The sequence below is a fragment of the Parasteatoda tepidariorum genome, chromosome 6 (genome assembly GCF_982258835.1).
Source record: "Parasteatoda tepidariorum strain Cologne lab strain chromosome 6, Ptep-v5.0, whole genome shotgun sequence".
Lineage (NCBI taxonomy): Eukaryota > Metazoa > Arthropoda > Arachnida > Araneae > Theridiidae > Parasteatoda > Parasteatoda tepidariorum.
Window position 1 is genome coordinate 33,314,981 of NC_141760.1, and position 16,658 is coordinate 33,331,638.

Consider the following 16,658-nt stretch of genomic DNA (forward strand, 5'->3'; position numbering starts at 1 on the left):
TTTTTTTATTAGTTTTATAAATTATGATTTTTTTGTCACAATGCTATTGTATTGAAGTTAATTTTTGATATTTTTATATATTTTATTATTATTACTTTAACAGGATCCTTTTCAGCCAATGCTGTTGTGTCCAACAGATCAGGTATATACTTTTTTTATTTTTATAAAAACAGATAATGCTTTAAAAGATTTTTTTTATGACGTGACTATTATAAAACTTAGATGATTTTCCTTTTTTAACAGTTATAACAAATTTTCAACAATTTTATGTAAAGGTATTTGAATAGTGAGCCAACTCTACTTGTAAAAAAAAGCAGTTAGTGTGATGAAACTATAAGGCATTGTACATTACCTAGCTTTTAAATTTCCTTTATTTCATAAATTTGATCATCTCTAATCTGTCTTTTAATAAATAAATCATTTAACTAATTTTAATTCAATTTTATAAAAAATAATTGCAAATATTTCTATTCTCAAGAAATGTAACAGCTAAAATTTTATTTCAATGCAAGTTTATAACTAATTATTATTCAATGTTACGACAACTTTTATATTCTTTCTGGTATCTGTTATATTCTCAAAAGTATACAAGCTATTAATTAAAATAATTTTGCCCTGTTTTTTAGGATGGTATGAGAGATCTTTCTCTTGGAGAGGAAAGTAAGTAATTTTTTAACATTTCTTATGTGTACTTTTAGTTCTATGTACAGTTAAATCCCTGTTTACCTTTAAAAAACCCAACAAATTGTCTCATTAAGAAAGGTATCTGTTTAAGAGAAAAGTAGTCTTAGAAATTTAGTCAAAGAATCTTATGTTCATGATAGAAGAAATATGTTATGAAAATTAAATTCAAATTCATATCTTTGTTCATGTATCATTCAACATGATGTGTAGCATTTTTAAAAAGTGGTAAAGGTGCTTATTTTCGATTTTATTTTTTTAAAAGCACTTAAATGTGTTTTTTTCATTGGATGTTTTTAAAAAGTGCTTAATTTTCCCTTTTCAAAAATAAGATTTTTTTTTCTTCACCATGTTGTTTTACGCCATGTATTATTCAAAAGCATGCTTTCGTATGAAAGAGTCAAATGTTTTATATATTTGGTTAAATACTTGCGGGCTCGTATGTGCATATACTGAGCTAGGCGCGGTGAGATTCTTGCACTCTCATATGCAACTCTGCTGCATTTTGCAAGATATTCTCAATTTCAGGCTTCATTTTTCACCCTCAGATATCAAACCGAAAAACCTCTTGATCTTTTTATAATGCAGGGATGTGATTCTTCCGCGGATTCGCGGATTTCCGCTTTTTGTCAGATTTTTCCCGCTAATTTCCGCGAAAAAAATTTTTTTGAACAAGTTAAAATATTTTATGAGGAATTTAATTTTCCACGGAGCGAAAGTATTGAAGTCCTCATTCCTCCCTCTGAAGTTTCTCTAAAAATCATTTCCTTGGGATAAAACTGGTTGACCTTTATACGGAGATGAGATTTTTCGTTTTTGCCTCTCGAATTTTAGTCTTTTTATCAAAAACTGCGATTCTCTAAAAGTTTCGTTTTTTTTTTTTTATATATATAAATATCCCGCTTTTTTTTTTTTTTTTGAAAATTCAGTCTTTGAAATAAAATAATTATATTTATTTACGATTTTCAAAGATAAACAGAAAATTCAAACTATGTCCCTTCTGTATTTTTACTTATTTTAGCTATTTTGTCCGCTTTTACACACAGAAAATAAGATTTTCCGTATTTTTATTCTTCCGCCGGATAGCTCGTATTTTCGCAATTCAGACGTCGTGACCCTGTTGTCTAGCGTAAAAGCAAACGAAAAAATATATATATATAGACGTGGATTTGCGGTGAAAATATTTATTTGCTCATTCAATTAATCTTGAAAATTTCTATTTATTAGGTCTAAACAAAAACAATACAAACAAGCCTTTCAGAAATCCGAAGTCCTGACTCTGCAAATATCTCGATTGTTATTCACGCGATTTTAATATCAATCATCGATTTTTGTATTTACCTGCTTAAAAGTTGCGCATTACCAATCCTATTTACGTTATTTAAACATCGTGCATTATGATTCTTATTTACGAGATTAAAAAATCCAATAGCGCGTTTTGTATTTATGCATTTTTAAAATCGCGATTTTATTATCAAACTTCGATTTTCGTATTTACCGGATTTGAAAGTTGAACATTGCGATTCTTCTTCAGCCGATTTAAATATCGTACATTGTGATTCTTATTTACGAGATTTAAAAGTCCAATATAGCGATTTGTATTTACGCGCTTTTAAAATCCTATGTAGGGATTCGTATTCACGCGAGCTTAAAATCCAATGTCATGATTCGCTATTGCGGTTGCAATATCAAACGTCGATTTTCGTAATTATATGCGCTTTAAAAATTAGACATTGTAATTTGTATTCACGCAATTTAAAAATTATGCATCGTGATTCCTATTTACATGATCTAAAAATTACGCATCATGATTTGTATTTTCGCATCTTTTAAAATTCGATATAGAGTTTCATATTCACGTGATTTTAAAGCCTCATATCGGGATTCATATTCATACAATTTTAAAATTAATCATCCGGATTTATAATTACATGGCTTACAAGCTTAAAAATCGCACTTTTTTCGTCAAATTTTTGTGTATATATATATATATATATACTTTCATTCTTGGATTTCCTCTTTTTTACTTTCTGACTACTCTCATCCCTGATAATGGCTAATATAATCAAGAACACAGTCCTTTGTCAGAAACTGATTATTTTATCATGATCATGTCATTAAAGTCTTAGAAAATTATTTTTCATTTTGTTAATGTATGTAGTGCTTAAAAATATTTTTGAGAGCTTAAAAGGTGTATATTTTTTGTTGAAAGATTTGGCTACACACCCTGTTCAAGAATCGATATGTATCAATGAAGTATAAATAACTTTTAACTGCTCTATTTTGTAAGTTAGAATTATATTTATATGCTTGTTTTTGTACCATAAAATGGAAGTTTTAATCTATCTTAAATTAATATTTAAAACGGAAAACAGCAGCCTAGTTTTGTTCTGTACCTAAACCTAGTTTAGAGAGTTAGGACATGCAGGTAACAGTCTGTGATAACGGACAATAACTTCTGAATTATTACAGTATTTTATGATTACTTAACTACTAAAATAATTGGCTATCTGAATATTAAAATTGTTTATTTTAGATTCAGAGCTAAATGATATTGCCTGGGTAAAACCTGATTACTTTGTTGAAGGAAATGGAGTTAAATTGAAGTTCATTCGTGCAAGTAAGTTTATAAAGTATTGGAATGTTTATTTAAACAATTTTAACCCTTTGAGGATTTACCTTTAAATAAATGGTTTGTTTATGCATGTTAATTTTGTTTTTACGTGTATATATATACATATACGTATATATATTCTTTTAAAGACTGTATTGAAAATTTCTTGAAACTTTTTAAATTTTTCAGATATTCAAATCAAACTTTTTTTAATTAGTTACCAAATGCGATTCAGTACAAAATGACGGAAATTTTTTTTTCGCTCTTTCGCTGTGTAAAGGAACTACTTGAAAAACTTGAGAACTACTTGATATCTTGCTCAATTTTTAACGAATTTTTTTAAAATTTTAAATAAATAATTTTGTAATTAATTTTAATCTTTCTTTAAAAACTTTGTTTTCCATTGAATATTTATAAAGTTATTGCAAAAAAACTTAAGGCAAACAAATTTGTTTTTTAATAAAATGTCCATATCTTCATAAATAATCTAGTTTTATGAAATTTTATTTTTAAAAGCATATAATTAAAAAAAAAATTAAAAATAACAACTAGAGTAATCGATTCAAGTTACAAGTTTATTGCTTGATTTTCTAGCATAGGGTGTTCTAAAATACTTGTTTTCTTTCGTAATTTATTGTCGGCCTAAGAAACCTCTGAAAGCTTTAAACTTTTTGATTATTTCTAAAGTTATAAAATAATTCTTTAAGTATTTTGTAAGAAGTTTTTTAAAAAAAATGTGAACAACTCAACATGTCTCTTCCATTATTGTAGATAAGTGCGCATATACATACACACACACACATATATATATATATTATTATATATTATTCTTATGTAATAAAGACTTAAAGAAATATTATGTTGTATGTGAATGCTTAATATGTATATATATATAAATATATATATATATATATATATTTATATATATATATATATATATTCTTTTTCAGTTGTTCATAGTATTCAAGCTGCTTCAGATCCATTCATCGAATTATTACATCGTCTGCTGTTTTTAAATGTTGATGAGGTATGTTAAAGTTTGTTTTGAAAATCACTTATAACTCTTCTGTTTCATTGTTCATATATATTTTGATTTGATGAAGTGCATCCGTTTACATTATTTTAATATTTATGCAGAAAATACTTCAGTAGATATAAAAAATATTTATGAGAATATAATGTAGGTCTTAAGTATTACTTGTGGCACAACAGGATGGTCTGCAATCACTGCTCTTAATGTATATTTTTAGAGTCCTTCTAAAAAGGAATTAAATTAAATCAGCACATAAGAGGTTTCAGATTGATATTTAAGCAGGGAAAAAATTAAAGGCCCTGTCAAAACCTGAAAAATTGTTACTGTATTTTTTTTTTTAAAAAAAAGTAGGATAGAAAACATCAAAACCTGCTAGATTGCTGAAGAGAACTGAATAAAAGGGTAGCTGAGAGAAAGTGAAAATGAGAACTGAATGAAAAGTAACTACTAAAAACACTTTCAAGTTTCAATTGGTATTAAAACTACTCTGGGTGTTTTCAAAACTGTCTTTGTCAGATTTTGATAATGTTTTTGTGTTTTTTCTCTTAAATTTCATTTTCAGAATAAATATCGGAGTGTATGGCCATTGCAGCGCTAAAACTACACATTTTACTTTTTGCCTCAATAACTAATAATTCAATACAGTTTTCTCAGTACCGAGGAAATATTTTCATTATTTATCTGTAAAATGTATTCATTACTAGTCTGTAAAATGTATACATTATTTTTTTAAAAATTATTTTATCTTATTTTGAATAGAAAGTCAACATGCGAAAAAGTATTCTTGAATTCAGTGGATACAAATGTGAAGTTGGTTCTAATGAATATATGTACAGAGTAAGAATTCTTGCAGCGTAAGTTAAATTTTGCTTATTTGTTTCTATCTGTTAAAAAAATTATTTTTCGTCACGTTTTATCAAAAGTAATCTATGGCTCAGGGGATAGAGCGTTCGCCTTCCAATGAGGTGAATTGGGTTCGAATCCCAGCCATGGCTGGTTGACATATATTCTGCATCCAGCTTGCATCGACCACAGTGCTGACGTGAAGTACCCTCAGTGGTAAGCGGATCATGGGTTAGAGTCCCCTTGCCATCAGGCTAACCGTGGGAGGTTCTCTTGGTCTTCCTCTCCATGTAACGCAAATGCGGGTTAGTCCCATAGAAAAATAAATTCACGAAGGCAAATTTCTCCCAATACTTGATCCAGGAATTCTCTTGTCTTCTGGATGGGCTTCAAAATTACAAGGCTACATAGTTGAACATTAGTAGATGCAAACCCAAAAATTGGGTCGACTGGTCAACGATGGTTATAAAATTAGATGGTTGTAAAGTTTAATCTCTGGACTGAACTAACATCCTTTATTTGTGTATGAAGGTACGTACTAAAAAATAAAAATTAGAGATGGATCTGTATTTGACATTTTGTACTTCGTACTTAAAAATATTTAGTACTTTGCAATCGTGCATCAGAAAAAAAACATATATATTTAGTATCAGTTCATTTCCAAAATATAAAGCTTAGTAAATTTCTTAAAACTTGTTATATATATATATATATATATATATACATATATATATATATATATATATATATATATATATATATATATATATATATATATATATATAATAAAATTTACCTTGTTACATGTACAAATCCTTTGAAATATACAATCCTTACAAATTAGCAGTTAATTTGTAACAAGAGGAATAATAAAAATAAAATGAAGCAAATAAAAAAAATATTAAAAACAAATGAGGTAAAAAGAGGGGTAGAGTTTTATCACGAAATTAAAATTAAATTATTAATTTTAAAAAGTTATCCTAGGTGGCAATATTATTTTAAAGTTTTATCTTATAATCAAGTAATTGTTTTTATTCACTTTGGCAGTTCATCATATTTCAACTTCTCTGAGGAACAGATCTGCTTACATCAATTATAAAGTACGAACTCCAGTACTTCAAATTTAATTCCTGTATTTAATATCAATTTGCGGACTCTTTTCAGATTAGTCTTGAAATAATTCATTTATGGACTCACACAATGAAGTTGTTATTTGAACACTGATGCAGATACAATCTCTTTTCTTCACAAACATTCATAATGAGTTTCGTACTCTTCATGATTACCTTTTCATTCGTATTAAATTAGTGAAGTTGTACGTTACTATTTTTTTTTCTGTCTTTTAAAATTAATAAAAAGAATTTACAGGAATACTTATTGAAAAACTATTAAAATATTTTTTTACAGTTTCAGATGAACTTTTTCTGAAAATTTTGACAAAATTAAGAATTTGTTATGTTTTAAGTGTTAAATTAAGAAGATTAAAAATTCCTTTTTTTCTTTCTAACTAACCTAATTCAAAAACGATTTAGAAGCACAATTAATTTTAACTTGATTCCCAAAATATTTTCTCATGAGCATTTCTTATAACAGCTAATTAAATTTGTTTGACTTAGTATTATGTTCAGCCTTAATTAATGCATGAATTTGTTACAGTTAAATCCTATGTAATTTTTTTTTTATTCTCTCTTAATTAAGATTGAATTAAGTCTAGTTAAATAATATATTAAGACTTAAAGTCCATAAATTAAGACTAGTTGAAAGCCTGCATACATTTCTGAGTAATTTGTTTTTGATATAAGACAAAATATCACTAAAATGTGGCCATGTAATTTTTTATTTAGTGTGTGCCCTGTAAATGTGCATGTTGGGAAACAATTTGGCTTATGAGATCATATGTGAAAGCTACAGGTCATATTTTGTGGCATGGAGTACTATAAATGATTGGATCTTCTTATCTTATTCTTTGCGTGACTAAGATTAAGGAATACAGATCAGTATTTTTCGACAAATTCTAATATATTTAGTGGCATTTTGTCATTAATCTCAAAACTGTTTGCTTCTAAGCATTAATAAAAAAAAAAATTTCCACTTAATTATTCACATTGTGACAAATTCAATTTAAAAAGTTTGCATTAAAATGTGTTGCATCTGTTTATTGATTGACTCAATATAAAGTTTCTTTTCTTTTTGACTGATATCTTTTTACTCTTAAGTATTTCAATCCGGCTATTTAACTGGGTTTTTTTTCTCCCCTAGTTTACCTGCAGAGCAACTGAAACTTATTTGTAAAGTTCTTTGTCTTCCAACGTGGCATAAATCAAGACAGCTCTTGACTGAAGCAATTATGGACTTCCTTGCAGCACCTCGAATTTCTGTTATGAAGAAGAGAGGTTTGATGTTCTTTGTAATCTCCTTGTGTGATTTAAAACTTGTTAAAAGATTTGCTTCAGTCTATATTCACGGTGCATTTTATAAATTTTATAATATATTTTTGTTATTGCTGTTATAATTTTAATTGGGATGTTAAATATCTTTTGAATACTATAAACCAGAGTGAGTTCTATCATTACAAATATTTTTCATTGCTTGAAGTCTACTTTTAAGATTATAAATATTTCAGAACTCAATTTTTATTTTTATCAAATAAAGTAAACCCATTTAACTTAGGGATAATTTTGTCTCTTAAGTGTAAACAGCATTGAATTGCAGTTTTTTTTTTAAAGGGATAGTTCATGTAATTTTGTTATTAATTTGTATTGAATAATCTACCATACTTTTAATGGTTTTAAAGTGTGAAAAATTTTGTGAGTGTAAAGAAAAAATATTACAGAAAAAAAAATTTGTTTTTTTGAAAAGAAGAAATGAACACATTTCAAGTATCAAAACCATTATGAACAAATTAAAAAGTTATAATTCAATTAATACCTTCTTATTTTCATTCATTTCTTTAAAAAATATTAAATATCTGTTAATACAGAACCGTCCTAAATGGAAATCGCAACCACCATTTTTAAAAAAAAAATTCTAGTGTTAAAAATGTTTGAAAGTTCAAATTTCTGATATTTTCTCAGATTCCAGCTGACATGGAGTAAAAATAACTAGTTAATCAATCATTTTTCCTTAAGTCTAAACATTTCTTATGACCAAATTTATGTAGAGAAAGTAGCTCACCTAAAAACAAAAGCAATATCCAAACTGAATTAGAAGTCCAAATTTAGGAAACAATTAACGCGTTAATCATAAAAGATAGAAATGCATTCTAACAACCACTTTCCCCTTGCAAAGTCTTCAAAAATTAACTGAACACTATGAGCAAAGAAGTATTTGCAATTAAAAATATTTATTTAATTTTCTTTCATGTAGGTGTTTTTTTTATTAATTTATGTAGGTAATTTAAAATGCTGTTTTTAATACTATATCTTATAATCAACATAATATATAATCAAACTAATAATAGACATTCAGAGATTTTTCTGCTTATTAAATTTATACACAGAGTTCCTGTTCTATGTGAAATAATTTTTCATCCATTTTTTTTATCGTCGTTTTTACAGCATGTATTGCGTAATGATCTCCTAGACATTTGAATGACCTTGGCTGATTCCGACATTTAAACCATGTTTTAAATTTGACTAGCAAATAGTGAAAAAATATAATGAATTATTTTCTGTTCTTTTTCAAAAAATGATGAAAGAAAAATAGTGGCAAAAGGAGAAAAATGTTTTGTTTAGTAAAGTATAGTTAACTAAGAAAATTATGTTCACCCAAACAAATAAGCAGTAATATAAAATTTCAAATTGTAATGAAACAGATGATAAACAGACAAACATGTATTTAAAAACTTTTTTTTGAAAAATAAAATAAAAATTCAAAAATTTGTTAATTACAAAAACTTACTTAGTTCATTCTCTTTCAGTTCCTCCTCATTTTACTGATGAAATTACATTTTCATTCGATGGAATTAAAGCTATCAAATCTCCATTGCCTGAGGTATTTCATAAATTTGTTATAAATTTTCAACAAATTTCCTAATCTCTTTTTTATATTTAAATGTTTTTATTTGCCTCTCTTATCTGAATTAAACTTATTTCAATTCACTATAGAATTGAAATTTTCTATTTGTTCCCTGCGGATTATCCACAATGTCTTATAATTTGCAGGCAAGAATTTCAACCAGTAGGCAAAGTTTCAGTTAACAACCCGCAATGCCATATACCTCACAAATTTTATGGTGGCTGGTTTAGCACAGGAGAAATAACAACGAATTTCAAAACTCATTCCACCGGCAAAATCTAAGTCATATATCAGCGAATCTATGTCATACTATATAAGTCAATGGGCATCTGCAAAGAAATAAGCAAGCGCACATGTTCATGTTTAAGGGGCATTCACACTGGATTTGAAAAACCCTATTTGCAAGGTCGGATATGCGAATTGACTAGCATTTTTTTTTTTTTTTGCTTTCACAAATATATTTTATGACTAAGTTACTCATTTGCATCTCTGAATTTGCATGCTCATATTTGTCGCGTCCAGTGTGAATAGTCCTTTACACTTTTATGCCTGGCGAAAGTCATTAGGAAATTTGTGATACCAGATAAATAATTTTGCCAGACTACAGGCAGTGATGATTTCAATGTTTTTAACAGATAATCCATGTACAGTACGGCTTTCAGGAGAACTCCTCCAGACACCCGTCTCGCATCGTGGCGGGTACTATGGTTACGAAGAAAAGTCACTTTGGATAGGGGTGTGAGATTAATAGTTTTGTCTTAATCTTAGCTTAGATCATCGTGAGTAAATCAATCGACACCTTCTTTCCTTCATTTCACCCCCATTAGAAATGTGCTTTCCCTTGTTACCATAGCAGCAGACAGCCCCAGACATTCAGTTGGGAGGAGTTCTCTTCAAAGCCACACTATATTATATGCAGGAAATTATGATAACATTGATACTATTTCCTATATTGATAGAATGAAACTTAGGATGCTAACATTTAATACATAATTTCTTCCTTAGCTGAAGTCAGCAGAATCTGAGGAAATAGAAATAGTTCCTGACATACATATATCCGATGAATGTAAGAAAACTTTGCTATAATTATTTCCCCCTAATCACTAAAGTTTCCTGTAAATGATTCATTTACATTTTTAACAATTTTAAAAGCTTTAGTACCTCAATTGTAAATTCAAATATTTTTGGGTAAAATAATAAGTTAGCAGTAGTTAATTTGTATCATTCTATAATTTAAACTCTTTCAGAACTGTTGGTACATATTTGTACCAGAATCAATTGATAGCAAAATAATGATTACTATGTTAAGGTTGTACTTTTAAAAATGAAATAACCCAGCACTATGTGGATAATTCATTACCATTAAGATTAACGCCTAAAAATAGTTCTGAAATGATAAAAATTCTTTCCAATATTCAAAATTGTTTTACTTAGAAAAGATATGAATCACTTTGTTCTAGATGTAACACATATTTTCAAGGCAAGTATTTAATAACCTTTTTCAAGGAAATAATTTTAAGTTTTCCTTATTTGAGTAGCTCAGCACAACTTTCACATTTAATAATAAAGAGGGCAAAATTTTTCTTTTGGCACAAAAACAACCAGTCTGAAGTTTGTATAAAGCTGAACTAATGATTTGAGGGTTTAAATTTTATTTTATTTACCTTGTAACTAGCTTATCCTTTTTTGTTTCAAGTACTAAGATATATAATTGTGAATTTTAATCAAAACTCTATGACTATGACAATATTAAAAAGTAAAAGATTTTTTCAATTTACCATTTTCCCCTCAGAAAAAAAGTTGAATACTTCATTTTTTTTAACCCTCTGAATATTAGTCCCAGCTTTTCCCGAACTTTCAGATGTGGGCTTTCCTGCGTCAAAAAACCAGTTTTTCCATGCTATTGAAGGGAAACATAGTGCATTTGGGAAATTTCTCTACAATTTTACCCAGGGGCTCAATGCTTGGAGGATTAATATTAATAAGAGATGGCAGAGTTTAATATTTTAAATAAATTTGGCATTTGATATCTGAGTATCAATTATTATTGTTTACTTTTTAGTTCTTACTAAAAATGTGTTAAAATTCAATAATATTGAGAACTGAAAGAATTAGAATTAATTAAAATGCAAATAAAAAGGAGCACTCTTATAATAAAAATACATGAGACAAGATAAAAAAAAATTGTTTTTTGACCATCCAAAACATTACAAGTTTAGGATATCTTTAGTATTATTGGGGCTCTAAATTAACCAAAAAATTTATAGGTAACCTCTAACACAAGTCTAAAAAAATAATATTTTTATTCTATGTATAATCATTTGTATTATATGCAAATTTTTTGTTTATTTATCAGCACCTTCCAATCTTGAGTGTAGCATGACAAATGATAATGAATATTTAGGAGTTAAACTGAAACATTTCTCAAATAGTAAGTATCTCCATTGATGTGAAAAAGTTTACATCAGTTTTTATATGAACTTGTGTTGATCTATTTAAATGCATTACATTCCATTTTTTTAACAGTACACTACCAAGTTATTAGTACTCCAGCTGCCAAATTAAGCGATGTTCACATGATTTTATACCTAACCACTAGTGCTGTAAGTATATTAGAATTGTATTGATACATGTATATATTTTTATAGATGTGAGTAAAAATGTATGTTATTAAGTGTAATGTAAGTATCTGTAAGAATTGACTAAAAAAGTTCTAGAATTATACCTTAATTCATCTATTCAAATAATGTGATATTTTAATTACTTGCTCTAGTGTTAGAAAGAGAGTATATATGTGGAATTTTTTAATATTTTACATTTTAATAAACTCCAAACTATGGATAAATATGTATAATTTGAAGAAATGAAATGTTTTCTATTTTGCAAAGAAAGGAAAAAACTTTTCTTTCAGCATTTCGACAGATTAATATTTAAATAAGAGGTTATCATACTGGTCTCCATCGGGCACTTTGCTCTCCAAAAAGATATAGGACATATTTAAAATTAAAAAATTATGAAACATATAATGTGAATAAATAAGTTTAAAATTTAATGGAAATATATAAAAAATGAGAAAATTTATTTGAATATTATGTTCTTTTGCTCTCTCAGTGTGTAAGGGAGAAAAAAATCAAGCATCAATTAATTTTCATCTTTCGAGCAAAACATTAACTGTGTAATATGAATGTCAGCATTTTATGTGTCTGTTTCTCATCTGTTATTGAACAAAATAAGTTCTCATCAAAAAGCACAAAATAAGTTCTCATCAAAAAGCTATATGCGGCGACACAATCTGACAAAAGCAAAATTTTAAATACAAAGGTCATTTTTTAAGTGAGATCCATTTTGTAATGGAGTAAGAGAAACTTTATGAACGCAAATTGAATCACTAACTAAAATGTGAACATTTATCCAAGTCATCACACCAGCATTTGGATCCCATCCTCAAAGAACTCTGTAGTCTAACCATTAAACCAGTTAACAGTTTCTTTCAATATGTCATCATTTTCCAAGCACTTTGCACCAAAAAACTCTTTAAGCTTTGAAAACAGATAAAAGTCTGATGATGCTAGGTCAAGGAAATATGGCAAAAGATCCAGTACTTCCCATTCACGACAGTAGGCCATCCAGATCGTTCTTCTTTCATTAACAAGCCTACACCATTTCTACGCATTTCCATCATTCATTACACCTTCACCATAAACTTCAACAAGCTGCTTGGAAATTTCATCAGGACAATGTTTTTTTTTTGCATTTAAAAACCGAATAACTAAGCAAAATCAAACTCACAGCACAATCTGTTGAATTACTGATTGACATGGTGATAAACGAAACAATCTATCCATACAACAAACACTTGCAGAAACATACTGCCGGCCTAGCTAGAGACTTGCCAAGATTTTTCGACCTTGATCTGACATCGCTCAACAGGATGTGCAAGTGATTCTTACTTTAAACATGACCCTCATATAATCCCATTGTGCTGATCAAAGCTACCCTTCCTTTATCTATTTATTAAAGCCAAGTAAAAATTTTAAAAGAAACATAGTGCTGTCAAAATAATAACATAACAAGTTATGAATCTGTTATATTTACCTTGAGTTTATTTTCAATGAATGTTTTTGTCCTAGTCCGAAAGTAAAGAGATTTAAAGATGGAAGTCTAATGTTTACATGATAAAACAACTTTGCGTCATTAATATTATTTTGTCAGTCAATTTACAAGCGGAAATGTAATGCTCAACATTGAATTTCCAGTATCAAAGATGTTACATGACTGAAAAGTTATAAAACCTTTTATTTAAACCCTTAATTTTATGGGATGTTGCTATAAGTTTGTTCAAGATTAATGAATTTTTAATACTTTGAATAATTAATTTTTGTGTATGTGCATTTTCTTTTTTATATGCAAATTTGGGTAATTAATTTTTATTACATATTCTCTGAAATTATTGTGTTAACTTTGGGATTTAATTTTCAGCAAAATAACATTCGTCGTAATGTGCTTGAATTTTCTGGCTATCATTTTGATGAAAATTCTACAGAGTATCAGTGTCGTAGGAACTTAATGGAACAGTAAGATTAGATCCTTTTTTTCTTTCATATTAATAAAATTAATTGTGTATAAGTGTGAACATCAACTTTATTACATTTTATAATTTTTACATTATGAACGTTTTACAAATTTTCTTATCAAATATTTATAATTTTATTCCTATGTTTTTAAAAATTTATAAACAAAATAAAACTTTCCATTTTTTCACAAAATGTTGTATTAGTCATAGAAATACAAAACTGTTTATTAAAAAATATGTTATAGTCAACTATATGTCAAAAACTTAATTTTTTTACAATTTCAGACAGTTATTAAAGGGCAAGTATGTTTTGTAAACAACTTCTTGCTTTTTCTATAATATCTAAAGCTGATGTTTTTAAATTTGCTGAAATGTCATTTCGAATCTTTTTCCACAAAGATGAACATCACTTTTTTATTAGACACTGAAACTCCACCGTACCTGGCCAAATTTTTATAACCCAGTACTCAAACCTAGTTATCAGCTCTTATCTTTCATTACTATATGCTTAGAATCTAGCTAAATTTGCTGGGTAACACTCATTTATGTTAAATACAGCCATGTTAAGATTGTGTACTTAGACACTATTCATAAATATAATAATAGTTTATTAAACGCGTGTAGTCCATTAGTTCTTAATCATTTAAACTAAAATTACTGGTAAGGCATGATAATTTTTATTATTAGGCGAAATTGCTCAAAAATTGAAAAGTAAATACTTTTCTCTTTATTTATGTATGCATATAATAAATTTACTTTATACTATATGTTGTACAATAATTATTCAATAGGAATTTTTTTGATTTTTATATTATTTTGCAAAAATGCTGTAATAACCGTGCTATATGAAAATTCTAATTTTTTATCATATACACAGCTTAAATTTTTACTGGGTTCCTAGAACCAGTCTGGTAAAAGCTACGATTTTCACAAGGCCTATCAAAACTTTAGTACATCTTTAGTGTTAATGTTTTTATTTCTGTTGGAAACCAAGCATTTTTTTTAAATGATATTGCTAAGAAAATTCAGTAATATCTAGTTTATATATTATTGTTGTTGTGTTTACTGTTTTACAGTATTTGTTTTCTGCATTAAAAACTCTTTGTGCTTAGGATGAGTTTGGAAGATCTTAAAGTAGTGGCTACTGTCCTTTGTGTTTCACAGTATATTGTTGATGAGTCAAAAGAGAGTCTTATAGAAGCAATTCTGAAGTTTTTATTGAAGCCATCAGCATTATTAAATAGTATGTTTCATTTATTCAATTCAAAAACTCTTTTTTTTTTAATTCAAAAGCTTAAATGTTTAAATGATATTTCTTAACTCTATATTCTGAATTATAACTTTGAACATAAACATAATTAACATTGTTTACTTCTTAAATGAATTACTATCAACAGGATGATGTAGAAAGTATTTTTTTTTTATGCTTAAGATTTTTCTCCCTGTTATTTTTCAATTCCTTTGTGATTTTACTAGCTGTTTGAATAACTGTTAGCTCATCTGTTTATTTAGTTATTTTACTATTTTTAAATATTCTTTTTCACTAAATTTAAGCATCTAAAATCCTTGGCAACAAAAGCAATTTAAATTTAATTTTTTATCTTATGATATTTATAATCAATGAATTCATTGTAAAATATTTGTAGGTAGCACTATTATGCCAACAATATCACCTGCACCTTCAGCAAGAAAGATACCAGTTGTTAAGAAGAAGGCAACCAGCACTTGTTTTCCATTTCAGGTATTAATTATTAAACTTTTAAAAGAATTATCTTTTTTAAAGCTAGTGAGAATGTTATCATCCAAGGTTTTTATTATTATTATTATTTAATTATTGATCCTAGTCCTTAAGACATATTTCTAAAAATGAATTTTTGAGAAGTAAAGAAAACAAACAATGAGTGCATAATCTCTAAAGCTTAATGTTATCTTCTACAATAATGAATGTCATATTTTAGCATAAACAAATTATGATCGGTACTGATCCAAAATTGAATCTGAAATTTTAATTAAATTTATTTATTGCAGTCATATTTTTTTATGTTTATGCTATGTTAAATAATAGTGCATTTTATTTTAGTGACTGCTAACAACTATATTTTTTCCTCTTGTTTCTTTTTATGTTTTGATGTGCTACTACTATAACATATATAGATGCTATTCTTTTCATAATTTTAGTCACTTGATGGAATGCCAGAGATAATGATATCTAAAGTGGAAACTTTATCAAATTCCAAAGAAACAAACCAGTCATTTAATAATGTAAATAATGGTAAGATAATATAATCATAAACATTAAAACATTTGTTACCGATGTATTTCCTTTGTAACGTCTTGAACATTAAATGAATTATATTTTGCATTGTAGCGCAAAATTTAAAATAGTAGGAAATAGAAAGACCAATTTATTACAAAAACTTATCTTCTGCATGAGATTAGATTTTATGCATTGTTATGAAATGTATACTCAGTGATGGGATTCAGCTCAGAAATAAGATGGAATCATAAAAAACTATGGTACTTTTCCTTGTACTCTAATATTCACCAAACCTTTAAACGATAAAAATTTTACTGTGCGAAAATTTTATACAGTCATCCCAAAAATATGAGTGCTGCACCTTAGCATTGTTATAGTTTCACAAAAAAAATTTTTTTTGATTTTGAGAATAGTTTGTTTTATATAAAGAAAATATTAAGAAAAAAGCACTTATCAAGCATTTGGTATACAATACAGTTTTTTATTGCTGTCAAATTTGACTGGAAAGCAGATTTCACCTTGTCTTGAAGAAATACCATGTGCTAATAAATTTTGTTTGTGGAATAATTGTAAATTAAATTTCTTAAATTAAACCTCTTTTTGTTCTAAGCTTTCAATATGGACCCTGAATTTTTGTTAG

At 27.4% G+C, this 16,658-nt stretch overlaps 1 protein-coding gene across 2 annotated transcripts in view; it reads left to right on the top strand.

Moving 5' to 3' along the window:
* LOC107446081 (uncharacterized) overlaps nucleotides 1–16,658 on the top strand; it is a 33,363-nt gene that overhangs the window by 10,792 nt on the left and 5,913 nt on the right. For both annotated transcript variants that reach the window (XM_016060641.4, XM_016060624.4), the window contains exons 8-21: nucleotides 104–142; nucleotides 627–660; nucleotides 3,218–3,301; nucleotides 4,246–4,322; nucleotides 5,088–5,182; nucleotides 7,431–7,564; nucleotides 9,091–9,164; nucleotides 10,194–10,254; nucleotides 11,545–11,619; nucleotides 11,715–11,791; nucleotides 13,668–13,762; nucleotides 14,874–15,004; nucleotides 15,408–15,502; nucleotides 15,940–16,033. In XM_016060641.4, coding sequence (XP_015916127.2) covers nucleotides 104–142; nucleotides 627–660; nucleotides 3,218–3,301; nucleotides 4,246–4,322; nucleotides 5,088–5,182; nucleotides 7,431–7,564; nucleotides 9,091–9,164; nucleotides 10,194–10,254; nucleotides 11,545–11,619; nucleotides 11,715–11,791; nucleotides 13,668–13,762; nucleotides 14,874–15,004; nucleotides 15,408–15,502; nucleotides 15,940–16,033 — 1,165 coding nt within the window. The remainder of the gene's footprint in view (nucleotides 1–103; nucleotides 143–626; nucleotides 661–3,217; nucleotides 3,302–4,245; nucleotides 4,323–5,087; nucleotides 5,183–7,430; nucleotides 7,565–9,090; nucleotides 9,165–10,193; nucleotides 10,255–11,544; nucleotides 11,620–11,714; nucleotides 11,792–13,667; nucleotides 13,763–14,873; nucleotides 15,005–15,407; nucleotides 15,503–15,939; nucleotides 16,034–16,658) is intronic.